The following is a 22,775-nucleotide window of genomic DNA, read 5'->3' on the forward strand; positions in this document are numbered from 1 at the left end:
GTGCACCTTAGCTATTTTCTCAACAGTCAACATTTATTATTTGGGTAAGATGTGTGTAGTCATCAAGTGATTAGTTGGCACAGAAGTATGTTTTGTTTTTTGTTTTTTTAAGATTCTATAGTGTTCCAAAACTCAAAGAAAAGAAATGGCTGCACTCATTAACCAACTGGCAGAAAAGGGGTTTCTTTAGGAATTAATGAAGATATTAGGTGGTATCAGACATTAATGGGAGGAGAGGCCCTTGGTCCTGTGAAGGCTGAAGCCCCCGGGGCAGGGGAATGCCAGTAAAGGAGGTGGGAGTGGGTGAGTAGGTGGGTGAGGGAGCACGCTCATAGAAGCAGGAAAAGGGAAATGGAATAGGGGATTTCTGAGGTGGAAACTTGGAAAGGGGATAACATTTGAAATGTAAATAATCGAAATATTCAATAAAAATTGTTAAAAAGAATAAAAGAAAAATAGAAATACATCGAGTACTGACAGGAAATAGAACTACTACGAGAAAATAACCTAGGCTCATACAAACATGATAGAACTTCTGTGCAAGATATCAATAGCACTGAAGACCATTTTAGAAATATGATTCTCTGAATCAAAGTTTGGGATTTTGATATTCTAAACGACTAAAAGAAATAAATAGATTTTTTCTCTAAACCAGCAAACTAATTTCTTTACATATTCAAAAATCTAAAATTGTAACACCATTTGTTAAAATATTTATTTAAAATATAAAGACTTTTAGGAAGAACAACAATATCAGCCAACCAGACCTCCCAGAGCTCCCAGGGACTAAACCCCCAACCAAAGTGTGCACATGGAGGGACCCTTGGCTCCAGTCATATATGTAGCAGAGAATGGCATTGTCTGGCATCAATAGAAGGAGAAGCCCTTTGTCCTGTGATGGCTTGTTTCCAAGTGTAGGGGAATGCCAGGGTGTTGTGGGAGTAGGTCCGTGGGAGGGGGAGCATCCTCATAGAAGCAGGGGGAGGGGGAGGACAGATGGGAGGGGAAAATGGAAAATATTTGAAATGCAAATACATAAAATATCCAATAGAACATATAAAGACTTCTGTATAGAAAGTATGCCATCATCCAAGGAATATAGCAGCCTATAAAATGGAAATAAATTTCTACAAATTGTACATTTGATTAAACTATATCTAAGATTAGGATATGTTTAATATCTATATTCTAATTAGATATATGAATTTCATACATTGTATAATTATAACTCAAATAAAATGAGTTATAGAACTAAACAAAGTTCTCTAAACATAAAGCACAAATGGCTGAGACACATTTTTTAAATGTTTAGAGTTATTATCCTCAATAAATTGCAAATTAAACTTGCTTTGAGATTTCATCTTTCCTGAGACAGAATGGCCAAAATCAATAAAAGAAATGATATTACACACCAAGAAAGAGGCAATCAAAGGGAAACACTTAGTCATTGCTAGTGGGAATGAAAAATTTTACGGGCACTATAGAAAAATTCAGTGTGGATGTCTTTCAAAAAAACTGTAAATTGATCAACCATAAGATCCTGTTGGATAAAACCTCTCAGGAGACATCGATGTCTGGTCTTCTCTCTCATGTCTTTCTGGGTCTGAGTCACCTCACTCAGGATATTTTCTAGTTCTAATCATTTGCCTGAAATTTTCATGATATATTTGTTTTAATAGCTGGATAGTATTCTATTTTCTTAATCCATTCTTCAGTTGAGGGACACCAAGATTGTTTCCAGTTTCTGGCTATTTTAAATAAAGCTAATAAGAACATAGTAGAGCAAGTGTCCTTGTGGTTAAGTGTGGTATCTTTCAGGTATATGCCCAGAAGTGGTATAGGCAGTTATTGGTATTTAACTATTCCAAATTTTCTTAGAAACCACCAAATTGATTTTCAAAGTGGTTGTATAAGTTTCCAGTCCTACCAACAATGAATGAGTGTTACCCTTGCCCCACATCCTCGCCATCATGTGCTTTCACTTGACCTTAGCCATGCTGAAAGGTACAAGCTGGAACCTCAGCGTCATTTTGATTTGCATTTCGCTAATGACTAAGGATGTTGAACAGGTCTTTAAGTGCTTCCTTTGTTGAGACTTCTGTTTAGCTCTGGTGCCATTTTTAATTGAGTTATTTGGTTTGTTGTCTAATTTCTTGAGTTCTTTATATCATTTGGACATTAGTCCTCTGTTGAACGTATGGTTGGTGAAGATCTGTCCCCATTCTGTAGGTTTCTATTTTGTCTTATTGGCAGTGCCCTTAGCCTTGCAAAAGCTTAACTGCCTCTTGAGAGACTTCATTCAGCATGTGATGGAAATAGATGCAGAAACCAACAGGCAAACATCAGGCAGAATTAAGAGAGTCTCGTTGAAGAGTAGAAGATAGGATTGAGAGAGCCAGAGAGGTCAAAGATACCATAAAACCTACAGAGACAAGTAACCTGGGCACATAGAGACTGAACCACCAATCAAAGTGCATTCAGGGACCTAGGCTTCCCACACATTTGTAGGAGATGTGCGGTTTGTTGTTCACATGGGTCCTCTAACAATTGGAGTGGAGACTGTCTTTGACTCTTTTGCTTGCCTGCCATTAGATGGATCCCTTTCCTCTAGCTGGACTGCCTACTTGAGCCTAGTGAGAGAGGATATGTTTAGTCATGCTGAGACTTCATGTTACATGATGAGGTAGCACTAAGCGGGTGCTTCTCCTTTTCTGAGGAGAAAGAGAGTGGGTAATACTGGAGGGATTTGTAAGAGTGGTACTGGGAGGAGAGGAGGAAGGGGGATGACTGCTATCGGGATGTAATGTAAACAAAATTAATTAATTAATTAATTAATTAATGGAAAACCAAAGATCATGCTATATAATTCCTGGACATATTAAAGGATTGCACATACTCCTACAGAGACACTTGCTCATCCACTCAGGAAAAAAAGTTAAATGTCCAAAGACTTCTGGGTAGATAATAAAAAGCTTGGTTCCTTTATACTATGAAATATTAGTCACCTACTAAGAAAAATAAAATTATGAAATTTGAAGGTAAATACATAATGCTAAAAACAATCACTGTAAATAAAGCAACCCAGAAGAACCCAAAGACATATTAATGTTTCTCTTACATATGAATGTGGCTTTTAAGCTTTAGACATGTATGTTTCAAACCAAATAACTAAAGGGTTTAGATAGAAAGTATCTAGGCAAAATCACAGCATGGAAAAGAGTAAGAAAAGTCAACATTTTATGTTAACCAACAAGCTACTGGACTGATATGTGCTGAGAATGAGAAAATCAGTTTTCTTCAGTGGAGTGTCTCCAATTATTTGAATTGCACTCCAGGACAGGCTTAGGTTGAGGAGTAGTAGGCTAGCCCAAAGAAAAGACTTAGTGGGTTTGTTTTGTTTTGTTTTTGTCTTGTTAACTCTTTGTTTATATAGCTTTTTAATGTTGTTGCTTTTGCTTTGTTTGATTTAAATCTTTGGTAAGAAAGAAAGAAAGCATTAAATTGCATAAGGCAGAAAGGATTCACAAAGAGATAGAAGAGAACTAATTTGACCCAAAAATATTGTATGAAAATATCTTTTCTTTTTCTTTACTCTTATTTTTTTTGAATACATCCTGACACAGCCTTCTCACCTCTTCTCCTCCAAGCATCCTCCTACCTGCCTTCTTCACCAGATGAACTCCTCATCCATTTCCCTTCAGAGTAGAACAATGATATCAACTGAACACTACAGAAGAAGGTGGAAGAAGACCAGGCACAGCCTTCAGATCAGGACTCAAAGAGACAATACAGTAGTAGACAATACAGTAGTAGACAATACAGTAGTAGAAAAAGGGTCCCAAGAGCAAGCGAAAGAGTCAAAGACACGCCCACTACCACTATTAGCAGTCCAACAAAACTCCAAGCTAAATAACCACAGTATGTATGCAAAGGGCCTCATAAGACCTACATAGGCTCCATGATTGCTCTTCAGTCTCTGTGAGCCCCTATGAGTCCTGCTCAGTTGATTCTGTGGGCCATGTTCTCCTGGTGTCCTTGAACCCTCTGGCCACTACTAAAACATTATTTATTATTTTAACATAAGTTTTTAGTGCTAGCTATCAGTCTGAGTTTTGAGTAACTAATAAAAATATTTCTCATCTATCTGTAACATATATACTAATTTTTCTTTATCAAAGAGCTAATGAATTTCAGTGTTTCATTTAAAACTTTTATACATAAATTATGATCTTATTTTAGTTAAATGGTGGAGGATTGTTGAAACCTTATGTAGGTTCTCTTTTTTGTTTTTACAATAAATATTTTATTCTTTAAGTTTTTTGTTTGTTTGCTTGCTTATTTATTTATTTATTTATTTATTTATTTATTTATTTATTTATTTATTTAATGTGTGAAACAGTATTACTGTCTTCAGACACACCAGAAAAGGGCATCAGATCCCATTACAGATGGTTGTGAGCCGCTATGTGGTTGCTGGGAATTGAACTCAGGACCTCTGGAAGAGCAGAAAGTGCTCTTAACCAATGAGCCAACTCTCCTGCCCTTATCAAGTGGTAAAATTGTGCCATTTTCTTTAAATGGCTTGTCTTTCCTGCTTTGAAGAAAGATAAGAACTGAGGTATTTTAATAACTTTCAAGCCTAATTACCCTGTGTAGAAAATACCATGTTCTTATTATAATCACATAGCAAATGTTATGAAAAGAGAATTGTGTATTCTATTAAATGTGTTTAGCTTGTTGTATGTTTTAAATGATTTTGATCCTATAAACTTTAAGGAGCTGTTTAGAGTGAATTAGTAAAAATAGGTTCAAAACAATAATTTTGTTACTTACTCATATATTTCATATATCCTGTTAGAATTGTTGAATATAAATGATTTAAAGAATTATAAACACTTCTATCATTTTTTATATGTCCTGCTTCAAGAACAGTGGTGTTGTATTTTTCCATCATTTTTGGGCTACAAATGCACTTAGATTCTGGTTCCATCAACATTTCCAGTTATGAACATTTTATATTCAGACTTTGGGATTTAATATGTTGCCACATACTACAAACACCTATTGTTTTACATAGTTATTTATCACAAATTGAGTCAAAACTTAATAGGAATATAATCAGAATTATACATGTTCCAGATATTCATTTGATATTGAAAGCTTTTTTTTTCATTTTCTAAATAGGGACACATGAGATGTTTAATTAGTGCTACAGAAGGACAGACACAAAATATTGAGAGAACCCAAGCATACAGATGTGACACAGATCCAAGTGAGGAAAAAATGTCAGGGACAGATTCATATAAGAAATGTATGTAAAAAACTATTCAGTTGTGCAAAAGAACCTAGGTAATGGAGACATAGAAATTAGGGGCTTTTCTAGCTTGATAAACAGTACAAATTTCAAAACTGGACGTCTGTTTTTAAGATTGTGAATATGATTCTTTGCATTTCATGCACAGAGCATAAGGGAACAAAAATAGGAGAGGTTTGTATGAAATGTTTCTTTGATAGAAATTCAATCTGTGGAATCAATATTAAAACAGGGTACATCTCTTTGCTCTTCTCTGCTCTCTTGCCCTTTTCCCCTTTGTCCCTTCTCTCCCCATTCCCCAACCCATGCCCATGACCAGCCTCCTTTACTTCTCCCCCCTTCTACTCTTCTCTCATTAAACCTCTCCATGCTGGGTGAGGGGGAAGATATGTACATGTTACTTCCACCCCATTCATGGAGCACACACTGGGTAGTTCATGAGCAGTTGTTTAAATGAGCTGCATTTAATTACCATGTTGAATACAATACTTAATTTCACTTTTCTTAATCTATTTTATAAATGATGAATATAACTACATTTAGCCTAGCAGATTTCAAAATGTATTGGAAATACAATCTATATCTATCTGCTTGTTTTTTCTTTTGGTCTAGCTACCTATCTATCTACACACACACACACACACACACACATGTATATATATATATATATATATATATATATATATGTATATATATACTAAATTGGTCAAAAATATTTGAGCTGCTGAATACCACAGGACAAAGTAGTAAAGTATGCATGTTTGTTCTATTTAGTTCAAAAGTAATTTAACATATTTATCAAAGTTATTTTGGCACATTCCTATTGAATACACAATATTTTATCCTAACACTATTGTTCTAAGAAATTCATAACCTTCATAGTTTAGTTCTGGAGTTCAAAACTGCATTCCAGTATTCATCCTGAAGGAAGCTAGGCTTTCAACAATTTAAGGTTCAGTTGAAAATCCAAGAACAAATTCTGCCATCAGCTATTTTAACTACTGTAGTTCATTAACAATTTTATAATAATAAAAATAAATGTACTCTTTATATCTGAGGTTAATCACAGGGCCACAGTCAGAGTGACTTCACAATACTTACTTTTAGTTCACTCTTTGTAAGAGTAAAGGTTTTGTTTGAAAAAGTGTCTTTAATCAACTGATAAGTTATATTGTTGTTCGGAATAGTTCCATCCTGATCTGTACAACTTAGGGAGACTAAAGAGGTGCCAACTGGGATGTTCTCAGGAAGTTCAATTCTGTAATGAGGAAAAAATGTTACATGTTGAACTTGGTTTAAGGAGATTATTTAAATTTAATTTAATAGGTTATTTGAAAAGTGGGCATAATTTAAATAACCTTCTTGACAATAAGTATTTCATAGTATCCATGAAAAAATTATATAGTACATGATACAGATTAATGATGAAGCCAAGGGAAATGGCATTACTGTTATACTAGATTCCTGCACAGCAACTGAAGCCATAAATATTGCTAAACAAATGACAGTTCATTCCTCCTCAGGTTGATAACTTTACGCTTGTAGATCATAAAGTTCAATGTCCGCTTATAAAATAGCCATGTTCCTATCTTTAAATTGGTACTATATTATTCTCCCCCACTTAAGAATAAAGAAACTACAAATTACTCTGTAGTTGTGCTTAAAAGAGAGCTGAGACTGGATTCTGTATTAAAACCTTTCCTATTTACTAAGACAGAATACCTGAGAAGAAGTTACTAAAGGGAGAAGGGTTTATTTTGGCTTCAGCTTAATTGATGTGCCCATTGTGGCATGGAAGCCATTGGGGCTGGATTGTATCGCATCTGGTAATAGTTTATCTGGAGTAAGCCAGAGAGGGTCATGAATGCTGGTGCCCAGCACATTTTTCTTTTCTTTCTCAGTCCAGAATCCCAATTTTTTTAAATTATTTTTTAGGGCTGGAGAATGCAGATATATCCACATTGATTAACCTAAGGTAAAAACTCCTTTTTGGACATACCAAGTAACTGTTGGTAATTCTAGACCCACTAAAGTGGACAGTTGTGTAAACTATTCCCCTTACATACATTTCATTTACACAAACAAAATTCACATTTTCTCTACATATCCCAGTTTCCCTACAGCCTCTGCAAATTGCTTAAGGGAGGTGCACTAGTGGCAAATGGAAAGGGTATTGATAGGTTAAATTACAGTGCCTGATAAGGTGGTTAGAATGTGGACACCTGAATATACTAGAATCCCTGAGTCATTGATCAGAGTAGAGTCAACGGATATTTAGCTGTACTTTCATCTAGCAAAGAAGTACTCATTGGGTGGAAGATACATTGTTGAATTCAGCAGTATGGTGTTTGGCTATTACAACTACAATGGTGTTTCTCATTACTTTTGAGAGGATGTTTTCAACTTGACTTTGGATTATACTTTAGCATGAAACTCCAACCTGAGCTGAATTAGGATAACACTAATAGACATGCCAACGTTGTTGAGGAAAAGACTATGAGGACTCAGCCCTACATAAAGAACTTACAAGCAACTATGCAACAATGAAAATAAGCAAAATATTCTTCCCTAGGCAAAAGCACATCATTTAGTTCCCCATTACCAAATGGTCAGCCTGAAAAAACCATAGATTTTTCATACATAGACTGAGAAGATTGTATTTTGTAATGGATATATATATATAGAGATAGATAGATAGATAGATAGATAGATAGATAGATAGATAGATAGATTGATAGATAGATAGATGAATGGATGGATAGATGATAGGTAGATCGATAGATTTGGTAGATAGCTAGACAGACAGATAGAGATTAGACTTATATGTAGATGTAGACATAGACATGTATTCATATAATAATGTAAATTGCGGCCATGGGTTTGAGAACAAACAAGGAGGGATGTATGACAGGATTAGGAGGAGGAAACAAAAGAGAGAAATATATAATAATCTCACAAATTAAAGAAAGATAAAAGTTAAAATAATCAGTTTAGCATGAAAAATCATGAAATGAAAGATAACTTGTCTATTTTGTTAAGGTGAAGAATATTTTAGAAAGTTGTACTTTCACCAGGTTGAACACATCTGCCATGTTAAACATTTCCCATTTCTGTAGAGGGATGATATTTAAATTCCATTATTTATGGTGTGGAACACACAGAGCATTATAGTGATCAGTGGTGACCCTCCAGCAATTAGCACCTGAGAACCTCTGCGGCTCTTCTGCCACTCTCCCAGACCTCTAGCAACAATCAATAGTTTATATCTGTCAGATTATAAATGTCAGTTTTTGACAACTCCACAGAGCAGAGATATTAGTTTTATGTGGAGTCTTGTACTGTTTCCTATTATTCTTTAGTAACTGAGGCATTTCTGCATTATTTGTACACAAGGTGTTCATTTAAAGAAGAGATGAGTTATTCAAGGGAATAACTAAACCCATTGTAAGACTACTAAACCCTGTAAGACTAATCTAAGTCTATTGAAACATTGTTTGTGCTATCAAAGTGAAAAGCTCTAGTAATAAGGAATGCTAATTTCTCAGCTTACAAGGTTACATACACTCCACTGTAAATAGATGGCATTGTTCTTCTCTACTCGATACTTGATTGCTGTGAATATATATTTCTAACGTCTTTTGGTGTTCGGTGTACAGATGGAATATTCCTTATATGGCATTTTGTTGGCTTTCTAGATAGGCCAGATTTTGGAGCAGTTGAGTATTGATTTTTAATTTTTGTGACAAGAAATGAAACAAATCAACGTGTCCCAGGCAGTTGAAAGAACAGGCTAGATCCTGTGTGAAAATAAATAAGAGAAGAGTGAAAGGATACTGCCTCTGCTGTAGGATAAGTGAAGCCCATGCACTCATTTCTGTGATGTTTTCTCAACACAAATATCTGAAGACCCAACAATTATAGACATAACTTACACATAAATTTCCTGAGAGCATTGTGGAGGGTTATCATTTACATCCTGAAGAATCACTGTGAGTGTCCCAGTTGTTGAATGTGTTCGATCATTGTCGTAAACTCTAACATATAATACCCAGGATTTTGGGATTGTGTCATCTTCATAGTCTAGTGGATAGGCAACAGTGACTTCTCCAGAGTCTAAGAGGCAGGCAGATTAGGATATATTCACCATTCTCAAGGTAAGCAATATATGCATTAAAATCATGACATGAAAAGAGTAGTCCTATTGATTAAAGGTCGGTTGCTGATCCAATGAAACCACAAACAAGTTACAACTGTGCACATGTGAGAAGTAGAGGTTGAGTATGTAATAGAAGACAGAAGCCTGTTACTCAGGTTCTTTCATGGGAAAGTCAGCAACTGCACTGGGAAACACAAAATGAAGCTTAGCCTGAATAAGGAATAGTGAACACAGGGCAGGTAGGGAGAAAATTGGGGTTATGGGGAAGGGTAGGGTTGGGACGGTATATGTCCAAAAACAACCAAATTATAAGGTATGTTTCAGGTAGGAAATACTTCCTAAATACTTTTATTGCATCTGCACTTACAGAGTAAACAAACTCTAAGTATATACATTGCTTTACCAACTCCGAGTATATAAATAACTGATGTATGTCGTCTTCACGCTGCTAAATCCCCAGGAAGATTACTCCTCTATCACTTACCTCTCCTTCATGCCTGCTGACTTTCTTGGCAAAGTCATTATTTTTCTGGATATAAACTTTGTTAAAGATTTGGTTGCTTATAATTTTCCAAAACTGTAGGGAGGGGACGTAGCCATGACGTGCATATAACTACCAGATTCCTTTTTTGGATAGGATTGAGATGATGGCCAGTGGATGTTTACTCTTATTCTATTCATATATGAAAGGGTTTGCTCCATCCTAAAAGGGGAAGAAATGTTCCTTTCCTCCATATTCTAATTTTACGCTTAAAATTTTTGTGGGCACAACTAGTCTCTTAACCTCTGAGAATGTGAGATGTAATTAAGTCACAAGTGTCATATTCAAATGCCTTGAATCTAAGTTTATCTATGTCATGGAAATTCATCATGGGAGTTTAGGTTGCGGATTTGGGTAGCTCAGGGATAGAGCGTTTACATAGCATTTCAAGCCCCTGCTGCTGATCCCCTCCATGGTGGTACAAAAGGGGAATAAAAGTTCTTCCTTGGTACTATATTTCAGATGGGGATTGGTCCAGTAAAATATACAAACTGCCTTTTATGTACATAATGTCCTTACAAGAATGTTTGACATAAAATGGATATTCGGTTTATGGCAACTAATATTCTAGTTTCCATGGGAAAATTGGTTTCTCAGAGAAAGCTCATAAAATAAGTTCCCACTGCAAACTTACACATCTGAATTGTCAAAGACTCTGCCAGAGCAGACCAACACTGAGAACACTTCCACACTTCTAACAAGGAATGAAGGATTACCATTTCCTTCATAAAAATATGTTAAGTGCTCTACTACATATTTTAAATATCATTTCATTCTGATATAATGCCTTTAGAGCTTAGTTTAATGAATAAAAATACTTTATAGAATGCTTTCTGAAATGACTAACAATAAAAGTTATTATACCTTCATTTATAGCAAACTCTTTCTGTGTACCTATGAATTCATAATATACTGTATCCGCTATATCTCTATCTGTTGCCGTGAACTTGGCCAGCTTTGTTCCAATAGGCAGATTTTCATTAATATTTATAGGAGCCTCCGGTCTGTATCTATAGGACAAAGAAGAGGTTTTTATCACTCAGGGTAAACAAATGTCTTTTTCCATCTATGTCACATAGTAAATATTTGAAATTTTATGTGATACATATTTTGTGAGATTTTATACACTCTGAATTCAAATAATTTTAATTGATATATATGCCATTGTTGATATTTAAAATACATTTATGCAATATTTTATTCATTCTCTTTCTTTAGAAATTCTCTTTCAAATGATTGAGAAATTATTAATATAAAAGATGAAAATGCTGCAAACACTTCAGCAATAACTTTACATTTAATGTATATTTGGACACATATCCTTCTCACAAAGTATTTTGATCCAATTCTCTTTCTCTTGAGTGGCTACATTGATTTCACAATATGAATAAATCACTGTTCGTTTTCATAGTATTTTTCTCAGTAATAACAAGTAGCAGAAAACTAGCAAACAATTCTATTTCATGAAAGAAAATGATTATTTTCTGTGGTTTCAAGTGCAAGTATCAATGGAATTGACTTTGTTTAGTGAATATGAGAAGAGCAGAGAGCTTCCAAGCTCATAGAAGCTTGTTTTCTACAACATTTTGAATATTATAATAAATTTTTGCAATGAAAATAATAGTAAAACACTGATATTTATCTGGCTATAAAAAAAGTTCCAGAGGTTAAATCAAACCATTTAAATATTTAGATTAAGCATTGCTTACATCAGAACAGGACTCTCATCATTAACATTTTGGATGTTTATAGTGATGGTGCCAACACATGACTCCAGAGACAGGCTGTCCCTATTTCTCACAGCGATTACAAACTGGAAAAGCTAAGAACAAAAGACAGAAGGTTTTACTTTTGTCACTTTGAGTGCTTAGTCCTTATGGTTTCCTTTTATATGAAAAATAATACCTTAAAATGAAATGGAAAAATGGAATGGAAGCAAACTTTTAGCATTCCTAATTGCCTTAACATTTGTTGAAATTATTATCCCCTATGTTTATATATGTATTAGTACAATAAATACTACCTTCCAATTATTACAGATTTTAGGTTGTATTTTTAGATATTACCTTATTATATTATAGGTAACATATCCAAATAAACGTATTGAAGTAACAAAATGAAAGTATTGAAGTATCAAAATAAAGTGGTGAATTAAGTCTCATTGTTTAGGGAAAAATCTCAAGCATACTGTCCTTAAATATATTGGAATCATTTTTACCAATTTAAAATATGTAAGCCTTCTTTAAAATTTGAACTGTAGCATATACAAACAATTGTGAAATATAGTAAAACAAGGTAATAACATGTCTGGTAAAATCTAATTTTAGATTTTATTTATTACGGTTAGTTCTATATTCATTAAGATTAAATATTTGTGCAAAAAAACTTATTAAATTGCACAAAATTCCAAAATGAGAGCCTCCCTTATTGAACCTTATACTCCAGAAATATTTCATGAAGGTGAGAAGGTATCGAAGCTCATCCCATTAAATTCTTGTTTGTCTACTTCCCTTTTCTCCTTTATAACATTGTCTTTTCTCTCCCCTTCATCGAAAGGTTAAGTGGACTGAAGAATGGAGGGACAGAGAAGAGGAGCAGCTAAATGAAGTGTTAATAAAACTCAGGGCCTTCTGAAATAGTCATCTGGAAGAGCTAGGACCTTCTACTGGGTGTGTTGGCACAAGCCTTTCATTTTAGTACTAGAGAGGCAGAAGAAGGTAGATTTTCTGTGAGTTCCAGGCCAGCATGGTCCACATACTCAGTTCCAGAACATCTAGGACTACATAGACAGACCCTTGTATCAAAAGAACAGCAGGAAAAGAAGCCTTATAAAATAAATGTACACATAGATATAAAAAGAGTTTGCGTATCTTAACTAGAAAGCACATGCTGACAAATAGAAATCCCAGCACCAGGAATGGGTTACCTCTGTTTTGGGTCAAGTGGAATTCCATAGACTTTCAAATATTTCAGGATGATACTGTTCAAATTGGTCACCTGCGAGAATTTGATACTAAGAACCTATTGCTAAAGACATCACATAATTGAATTTTAAAACTTAAAAAAAATCAAGAAAATGACAGGAACTTTATTTTTAATGGGTATTTTTCAGAGCATTAAAAGGTGTTTTGTGTGGCAGGGAAAATTAATCACGAGTCTCACACAGCTGTAAACTCTGGGAGCTCTAGTACTAATGGTTGGGGCAAGAAAGGCCAACTTATGTTATAGTGGCACAAATATTACGGGGTAAGTATAACACATACTTGTTGGATTTAAGGACACCTCCACAAAATGAAACTTATTCACTATACTATTATCAGTGCAAAGAATGGATAGCTAGCTAGGTAATCAACCCTAGAAGAACTCAATATTATTATTCTCCTAAGTGAACATAGAATTGAAATCAGTTCCAATGATTTCTTGCTACTTCAATAGATGAGTATATCTCTCAATACTCCTCTAAGAAGCTTCTTCTTGCAGTAGACACAGAGACCTACATACAGAGACATACAGAGACATACAGACACAGTGTGTGGTGTTCAGACCTAAATGGAACATCTATATCATATTCTTCCTCCGAAAGTTCAGCAATCAAGAGAGAATTGGAGGCAGAAATATTCCAAGAATCAGAGGTATAGGTTGACTACAAAGAGGTGTTTTCAGACAGAACAGGCTGAGACACACATCCCTATGAAGGACGTACATGAATTCACAACAATTTTGATGATTACATATACTAGACTAGAACAAGTACAAGACAGAAGAAAAAAAGAGAGATGCTCAGCATAGTGGTGCAGGTCAACATGAAGTGATACCTATAACTGAGAAGCTTAGCAATCGATAGGCAAGGGGAATCAGTTTTCTTCAAGGATATAGTGGACCACATTCCAAGGCCACATAGACGGGAAATATATGGACTCTATTTTAAAACAACAACAACAAAAAAAACCCCATAAATTTGGGTACATAGGTAAAAGAGGGACAATTCTGGAGGAGCTGGAGTAAGAATGGATGTGGTCAAAATATTCTGCATGAAATTCTAAAAAGCATCAAAATGATGTTTTAAAATGAGTTAAATCTCACATAACTATAATTAGTCATGTGCAACACATTGTCCTTTAAGTAAATTGTTATTATATATATATATATAATACATAATATGCAATATACATGTGTATATAAAGTTTATTTAGAAATAAAATAGAAAATATGTAAAGCGGGTAGGAGGTTTCTTCCGGAAAAGATGAACAATTTGCCGTGTGTTGCTGTAGAAACAAGAGTAAGAGTGAAATCCACACCCGGAATAGAAAGTAGGCGGGGTTGGGGATTTAGCTCAGTGGTAGAGCGCTTGCCTAGGAAGCGCAAGGCCCTGGGTTCGGTCCCCAGCTCCGAAAAAAAGAAAGAAAAAAGAAAAAAAAAGAAACTACGCTAAGAGTTGGTAGGTAAGTCCTTAAATAGATGAGGTTGTTTTGCTTGTTGGTTGTGCTTGGCTTTGTTCGAGACATGGTTGTTCTTTATAGAGCTGACTGTCCTGGAGCTTGCTTTGTAGACCACAACTATCAATTATTCTCAATTTAACTTAAAAAGTAATGCAGCTCTATCAATGTGAAGGCATATTAGAGGAACGTTCATGTTTGACAAGACAGGACATCCCTGTTGGAGGACCAGTGATGGAGCAGAGGAGAGAGAGAGTCCTGAAAGAGGAAGACCCAGGAATCCTATAGAAATATGACCCAGAGCCCCCTGGCAGATTCTCAACTCTATGCTCATGGGTGCTGTTTGCTCCTGTTTGCCTTGTTCTGTGCTGTTCCTGTCCCATCTTTAAGGCGCTCTAGCTGCATCTGCCATTTTCACTTTCCTAACATCTGCAGCGTTCCCATTCTTCTGTCACCTTTGCTTTCTCCTTATTGGTCTTCTTCCTCTCTCTGTGTCCACCCTACACAATGCCCTCCATGGTCTGCCTAGATCACCCCCCTCATTCCACGATGCCTGTAACAAATGCATCAAATATGCTTCTCGGTTTGCTTCTAAAGGGATTTTTATTGACCCAGATGAATTGGATGGGTCTTTATGCTTTGTTTCAATTTAAGTAAATTTCGAGTATTTTGATTAAATGGTAAAATTACAGTGCTGGTTGTTCTCACCTTAGGATCTGTCTCATAATCCAAGAGTGGTTCCACGGTTTTAGAAATAACACCACTATGTGAATCCAAAGCAAAGTAAGCAGTGGCATCGGTTGAAGAATTTAATATTAAAAACTGGAACAAAACCCACAAATATGGCTGATATATTATTGCAAAAGCATGAATTTTGAACTGACATTTTTGATGCGATTATTTGGAAAAGCTACACTCAGTTTCACTTTGTGAAGACAGTGCCTATAAATAAAATCTGAATTCGCTTTTATATCCAGACTTCAAAAACAATGCAAACATTCCTTCACATTTTCAGCTGTACTTTCCCCATAGTTCAGCTTTGAACACAAGTACTAGGGCATTTTAAGTGTCTTTCATTGGTTTCACAATTAACTTACTTTCGAGTGTTACCATGACAGCTTTAAAAAAAAATAAAACCCCATTCCCTCTTGTACACTAAAGAAGGGCATCTAGAGAGGTACACATAACAAAAGATCCGGAACAAAGCTTTTAATCTCATCCCAGTACTGACTTTAGAGATGAAAAATAAGTTAAAGGCAGTGCTCTACACAGTAGGTTGTTTTATTATGAGCAGTTACAAAGCATTCTCTACTGTTAATACCCAAACTAATAACAGGAAAATGGTGCCCAAAACTTGAGAGAAATACTACTGAGTATACCAACAAATTTATTAAGAGACTGAATTGTAACGGGACAAAAAATGGCATCCTGATTCTTGATCAAAGGAACAACAAAACCTGGAAGGTTTGCCTAATGCTTAGAAAGAGATATGACAGCCGTGCTGATGGAAATATTGGCTTACTTTACTTGGCTGTTTCTGAAAAGCCAAAGTTGTCTTATTTTAGATTAGAACCCAGAAAACATTTTTATGGAAAAAAATCTTTTATTCCTTCTGATAATATGATGGTTTTGGACTTGCTAAAAATTATTGCTTTCAAAGTCTTGTTTTTTTTTTCTGCTTTTAATGACTTAGCATTTAAATGTTATAATTAAGACACTCAAAGAAAATATAGATGTTTACTCACATATATAATGTATATATACACACATAAATATAGATCCCCATAACCTCTAAGGCACATTCTTACATTCTAATGTTCTGCCCTTACCATAGCAATAGACTCTCGTAAATGGACTTTTGTGTCTAGTTAGAAGATATTATATTTTACCTTGTGGTTTTTCTCAGTCTAAGGAGTTGATAAGGAAAAAGCAAATAGATCTTAGTTTGCTAACCAATGCTTCATAACTAAATCAAAGTAAAAATTCTACAAAGACTAAAGTATCCTGAATACTACACTCTCAAACTTTAGCATTAGCCATATTGTCGTTTGTTTATAAGTCAATAGTTACGAGGATAAGCAAAAAAGAGACTCTTGCCTGTTGTAACAGGAAATGGACTAAACTATTAAAATTATGAGAGAACATCCTAATCTATTAACATGATGTATTATACTATTAAAAACTAAATTTGTTTTTTATAAATATAATTAAATTATGAGATATTTTACACCATAAACATTTTGAGAAAACACAATGATAAATTTTCTTCTTCCCCCACTTTACTGTACTTTATCATCCACTACATATTATCTTGACTTTTTACAAATTATTGCTGAAGACAAAATAATGAGGTCTAAAATATGCTTTATGTAAATTTTGGATACAAATAAATAAATAGATGAAAGAAAATAACCAGAATAGACTTCCATTTTCTTTCTTACTGTTTTTATTTTTCTGCTATATTCAAAAAATTTAATTAGCACTCTGAGGTACAAAGACATGCTTAACAGAAACCTGAGAAAATAATTTTTGCTTATTGAAAATAAAGTAGTGCATTTTTCTTTTTAAACACTGGGAAAAACATGAATGGAAATATCAAACTTACTTCAACCTCTTGTCCCAGATCTGGATCTCTTGAAAGTATTGCATATATGAAAGCGGATGAGGGGATATTTTCGGCAACAGACACTGAAACACCTACACAATCACACAAGTCGTCAACTGTAGTTAAATGACATATGCCTGTGTCTCCTCTTGCTTCACATGGCCTCTGTAAGTCACTGGGCTGTAAAAGTCTCTATTGAGTAATTTCCTAAAGTGTACGTGCTGTAGAAAACACTACAAATGTTTATTCACATGAACATCAATATTGATACTTCACTTTAACTTTATTTGCGTCTTAGGGATGGGGGTGTATGCGTGTTTACTGGTACAAATGGCCACGCAGGCACATGTGAGGGTAAGAGACTGATGTTGGTTTCCTATTCACTCATTGCTCTACCTCATTGTTTGAGACAAGTTTCCTTACTTAACTTGAGCTCTCACTTTGATTTGTACTCCCTGGCCAGTGAGTCCCTAATATTTTGTTCATCTTCCCAGTAATAGATTTATAGGTGGGCATTGTAACACTCAACTTTTGTGAATGCTCTGGGGAAATACCCCAGGTCTTCCCGCTTGCATAACCAGCACATAAGCACTGAGCAACCTTCCCCATGGTTATTTACATAAAATAAAAAGATGACTCTTAGCTAAGCTTTCCAGTCTCATCTCCTGTGAAGGAACTAAAACAATTCCGCTTCAGCTTCCCTTTCTGGGACTCTAACCCAAGGACACCCAGTCCCAGATAAGTGCTTTTTAAGTTGTGATATTTAAAGCTATCAAGCCAATTCGTATGTTTTAAAATTCAAATATCTGGTTGATATGAGAAATGAGATATAACTGCTCAGTGTCTGAAACCACCAGAGGTTATGGTTACTTCCAATTAGATTCACATATCCAAGAATCTTGATTTTTACTTTCTTCCCACAGAAATGCATAAAAATAGATGCAAACAGTAAAGAAAAATATGTTTTAATCCGTACGTCATCCCGTTCTTATTTGTACAACGGTGATAAACTTTATCTTCAACATTAGGGTGGTTGTGAGAAGTAAGTACAACATGTCCATACCTCACAAAACTCAACAACGCTACTCTTTGTAAACTGTGCACTTTATCTTGGTTCTGATGTAATCAAGTGTGATTCTGTCTCATCCCCACATAAAATAAGACGGACAAACAGATGGGTACGCAAGCCACTGAGAGTTTCTTCATCTGATGAAAACCCGATTCATCTTTAGAAACATGGGATGCCTTCGTGCATTCATTCTTACACATAATCACCACACACACACACACACACACACACACACACACACACACACACACACACACACACATTTAAAAAGGGCAAAAAGAGAGGTACATAAGAAGAAAGAATGCAATATAAAATTGTTAACATCCAATTGATCCATCCAGAATCAAATGTATTCATCTATGTTGCTTGGACCAAGATAGATTCAAATATTTTGTAGAATCTGCTACTCGATGATTCTTGCTTACTGTGCAGATGAGTTTAATACTAAGACTGGTGTAATTTTTAAAAAAATATTCATTTTTACTTTTATTCCATGCTTTTATGTAAATAGCTGAATATAGATATGTATACCATGTGTAGGACTGGACACAAGGATGTAAAAAGAAGGCTGGATCCTCAGAAACTGATGCAATAAATGGCTATGAGACATTATGTGGGTTCTAGGAACCAAACCCAGACTCTCTTCAAGAGCATCAAGTGTTCTTAGCCACTGAGCAAAACCTCCAATCCTGTGGTTATTGCTTGTTATCTACTTTGGTTATTCCAGGAATCCTCATTTTTTATATTTCTGAGGATATTAAATGACCAAATTTTTCTATGAATTAAGATTATTTTATTTTGAAGTTTTTCCTCTACACCGGATGTATGTGAACAGACCATCAGGTTTAATGATTCACTCTGGGTAGCTGTGGCCTCAGGGAAACTGAAAGCAGAAAGTGAGTTGATTAGATACATGTCAAATCATCAACATACAAATTGTAGTAATGTCTTTTGGGTTGTATACTTTGCTTAATTTACAATGAGGCATTCATGCTCTCTTCAGTTGCAAGGAAACCACCAATATGATGGAGAAAAGGCTCCCTGATCTCCAGCACGTCTTAGGAGGTAAGCCAAGTTCATGGTAGAAATCAGGTCAGCATGACCTTGAGATTCATGTGCATCTTTTAAAAGTTTACTATAATGTGGAGACACTAAAAATCAAATTACCAAGAACATCAAATCGTTTCATAATCTTCCAAAAAGATATTATCTTCATGAACACTAAGACAAAAAACTAGTCTACACCAGGAGCCACATAAGATTTACCATTGTTTTTTACTATTTTTTAAATAGAGATTATAACATAATAATAATTTTTCTTCTTCATTTTTCTCCTTCCAAATACAACCTTATATTCCTACTCCCCTGGTCTCTTTGAAATTTATGGCTTTTAAAATTTTCATTGCTGGTGTGTGTGTGTGTGTGTGTGTGTGTGTGTGTGTGTGTGTGTGTGTATGTGTGTATGTGTGTATGTTTGTCTGTGTGTGTGTGTGTGTGTGTATGTGTGTGTGTGAGTGGGTGTGGGTGCGTGTATTCCTGCATAAGTAAATACTATCTTCCCAGTCAGTGTAATGTTACTTGTATGTATACATTTTTTGTTGATGACCAATTCCTGTGTTATTTCTTTGGGCAAGACTATTTCTCCTGCTGTCAGTATTCTTTACTTGCTAGTAGTTTTTTGTCTACGTTTGTGCTTGCCAATTGGCTAGACTGAATGGCCAAGGTCCTCCAGAGACCCAGCAATCTCTGACTCACGGGCATGAGGATTAAAAGCACTGGACAGCAGCTGTAATTTGTTTGCTTGTTTGTTTTGTTTTACAGGGGTTCCAGGGGATTTAACACAGGTCGTCATACTTGCAAAGTTCACTTTACTGACTAAACTTTTTCCCCTGTCATGAAAATTCTATCTTACTGTTTAAATTTTATATATTTGACAACTTGAGAGGAACATATTAAACTGTATGTTACAGATACATTTAAAATACTCTATTACTCTTTACTGTCTATTGCACAAACTAATAAAGACAATTGCAATTTGAACTATACAGTTGCTTTTTTCTTATTTTGCAGCCCATCTCTCCTTTTATCTAGCTTTTTTATTTGTAAACATATTCCTTTTTTTTAGCTCATTGAATCCTCTCATATTCAAATGTATGGCCTCTTTTTTCATTGATTGTTGTTAATAAACATTTTCAAGCTTAGTGGCAAATACTGGGAGAATGAAAAAGTAAGACCACAAATTCAAGCCCGGCCTGAGTTATGAAGTGAGCCTTTGTTTGAGAACTAGAAGTAGAACCAGCTAAGTGGTGGAGTATGCCTGTACTCATGTAAGGTCATGGGTTCTATCCTTAGCACCTTTCACCCTAAATGAAATCACCAAGGAAATCCATCTATGTTTCCATGCTACTTCCTCTAGGGCAGTGTTTGTTGAATCTTTGAAATGAAATTGATTTGTTATATACCCGGGCCTGTTGAAAAACTTGGATCACAGGAAATAGGATCATCAGCGTTGTCCACAAAAACTGTGAACATATACGAGCTGGTGTTGTTACCATCATCTCGGGCTTCAACTTCCAAATGGTAGATTCTGGAGTTACTTGGATTGTCAAGATTCAAAGGTTGAAGAAGAGTGATTATACCTGTGACTAAGGAAGGACATAAAAATAATTAAACTCAAATACTTATTTCTGTTAGTTTATCCTGATGATGTCTAAATCTATATAAAGGTATAATATTTATTTATAAGAAAGTAATACATATATACATATATATCAAGTACATATTCATTGTAAGTATTGAAAGCCTTTTCTTTACTATATATTTATTTTAAAATAATTCCATATTATATGCTTAGTTTATTATATTTTCTCTGTCTTTTAAAATTTTCATGCATTTGTTTACCAAATACGGAAAGTAGAACTCTTCCTCTAAAATACCAAATATGAGAGGTCACATTTTGGTAGTGATTGTAAATATATCACAGTAATAAGTGTAAAAACTCAGCCCAATTATTCAGCGCTTCTGATAATAAGCTTCTGTCACTTTGTTTCAATCAAAGGTGGAAGGAAAGAAGAACTTAAATGTGAAACTAAATACGAAAATTTTGTTAAATGAAGTGACTGTTTATCTCCGGAACTACGATCTACTTTCCCTCTAAAAATATGTTCTTTCTGCTTTGAAATGATTTACTTTGATGTATCGCAAATGTCCTCAGCCTTTTTACAAAAATTTTGGAACCCCCCCTAACATTTTCTTACTTTCTTTTTTCCACTCATACTTAAAAATTGAAAATTTATAAACAAATGAAAACTATGGATTCTTTTTTTAAATATTGGCTGATCCGTAGGATAGCTTTGTAATGAGCCAATTTGACAAGTCTATTTAATTTGTTTCTGATTTTGGTGACCCACAAGGAATTATCTGTTGGACTAAGAGGATGGAAAGGTAGCAGGAGCCATATAGTTTATTTTGCCGTAGTTTAATTTTTACATATATTTTGAAAAATTGAAACAGACACACAAACACACACACACACGTATATAAAGAGAGAAATAAAGACACACAGAGAGATGTTTTGATTAGGTGTGTAATTTTGTGTTTCTATATCAGAGCTACAGTGACCCTCAGACTGAACACATTTGTTGGACGTTTCAGCTTTTCTGACTGCTAGGATAATGTGCATACTAAGCCCTGAGAAATAAGGACCTAGATTACATAGCATACCAACGCCATCCGAGTGAGCGAAAGGAGTCTCATTGGCCAAGTCATGTTAATGGGATTCCATCTGTCCTTTTGTATTCTAATCTACCCTAAGTTTTTTTTTTCCATTTTGTGTCCACCTTCCTTTCATGACTTCAAGTTCTAGAATTAAATGGAGTCCATAGCCTATTTAAAAACGACACAGTCTGCTTGCACAACATGTTCTTATGCTTCTGTTTTCCTGTTTAGTTCTCATATTTGATAATGCCAGGTATAACAAAAACCACAAGAACAGTATTTCAGGGTAACTATTCTGTCCACATAGACAGAATTCCTCCACAGTCAAACATTTAAGATTAAATTACCTGACAAACATCTCAATTTTTACAAATATTATTTAAAAAAGATAGCTTGTGTCCCAGACATGTATGCATGTGAATTATTGCTAAAGGATAATGTTCCATAATGGAGGCAAGTTTTATATCACTCTCTATGTCATGAGACTGTTTTAACAAGTAAGAAAGCCATAAGTATAAATGTCACATGTTTCTGCTATGTTTCCTATGCTGTGTTTAATTTTGAAAGAGTAATTCTACCAGCCCAAACTCTCAAGGGAGTGTAGAAATTGGTTCTGTTTAGCTGAAGCAATCTAGAAGTATTTATCTAAAACTTACTTGGGTCTAAACCAAACATTTCCTGCTGGGTCTTAAAGGAATACGTGATGCTGCTATCTTCATCACGGTCTGTGGCTTTTACCCTTGTGACAAAATCACCAATGGGTTTCTTCTCAGTCACATTAATCGAATCCATAGGAAATGGCCTAAGAATAAAAGTGTGAAGAAAAAAATTGGAAACAACAATTTTACAGCGTAATTGATGATATATAAACTAAAGGAACTTCTGGATTTATGAGAGCATTCCGTGCTGACAAGAGTGTAAGAGCTACAAACCTAGT

General features: G+C 34.9%; 1 protein-coding gene across 1 annotated transcript in view; it reads right to left on the bottom strand.

Moving 5' to 3' along the window:
* Cdhr17 (cadherin related family member 17) overlaps window positions 1–22,775 on the bottom strand; it is a 97,405-nt gene that overhangs the window by 48,856 nt on the left and 25,774 nt on the right. The window contains exons 7-14 of the mRNA XM_063286908.1: window positions 22,495–22,640; window positions 20,584–20,766; window positions 17,053–17,144; window positions 15,156–15,269; window positions 11,721–11,833; window positions 10,876–11,021; window positions 9,247–9,427; window positions 6,416–6,572 (exon numbers count right to left, since the gene is read on the bottom strand). Coding sequence (XP_063142978.1) covers window positions 6,416–6,572; window positions 9,247–9,427; window positions 10,876–11,021; window positions 11,721–11,833; window positions 15,156–15,269; window positions 17,053–17,144; window positions 20,584–20,766; window positions 22,495–22,640 — 1,132 coding nt within the window. The remainder of the gene's footprint in view (window positions 1–6,415; window positions 6,573–9,246; window positions 9,428–10,875; window positions 11,022–11,720; window positions 11,834–15,155; window positions 15,270–17,052; window positions 17,145–20,583; window positions 20,767–22,494; window positions 22,641–22,775) is intronic.

The sequence above is a fragment of the Rattus norvegicus genome, chromosome 4, assembly GCF_036323735.1.
Source record: "Rattus norvegicus strain BN/NHsdMcwi chromosome 4, GRCr8, whole genome shotgun sequence".
Taxonomy (NCBI): domain Eukaryota; kingdom Metazoa; phylum Chordata; class Mammalia; order Rodentia; family Muridae; genus Rattus; species Rattus norvegicus.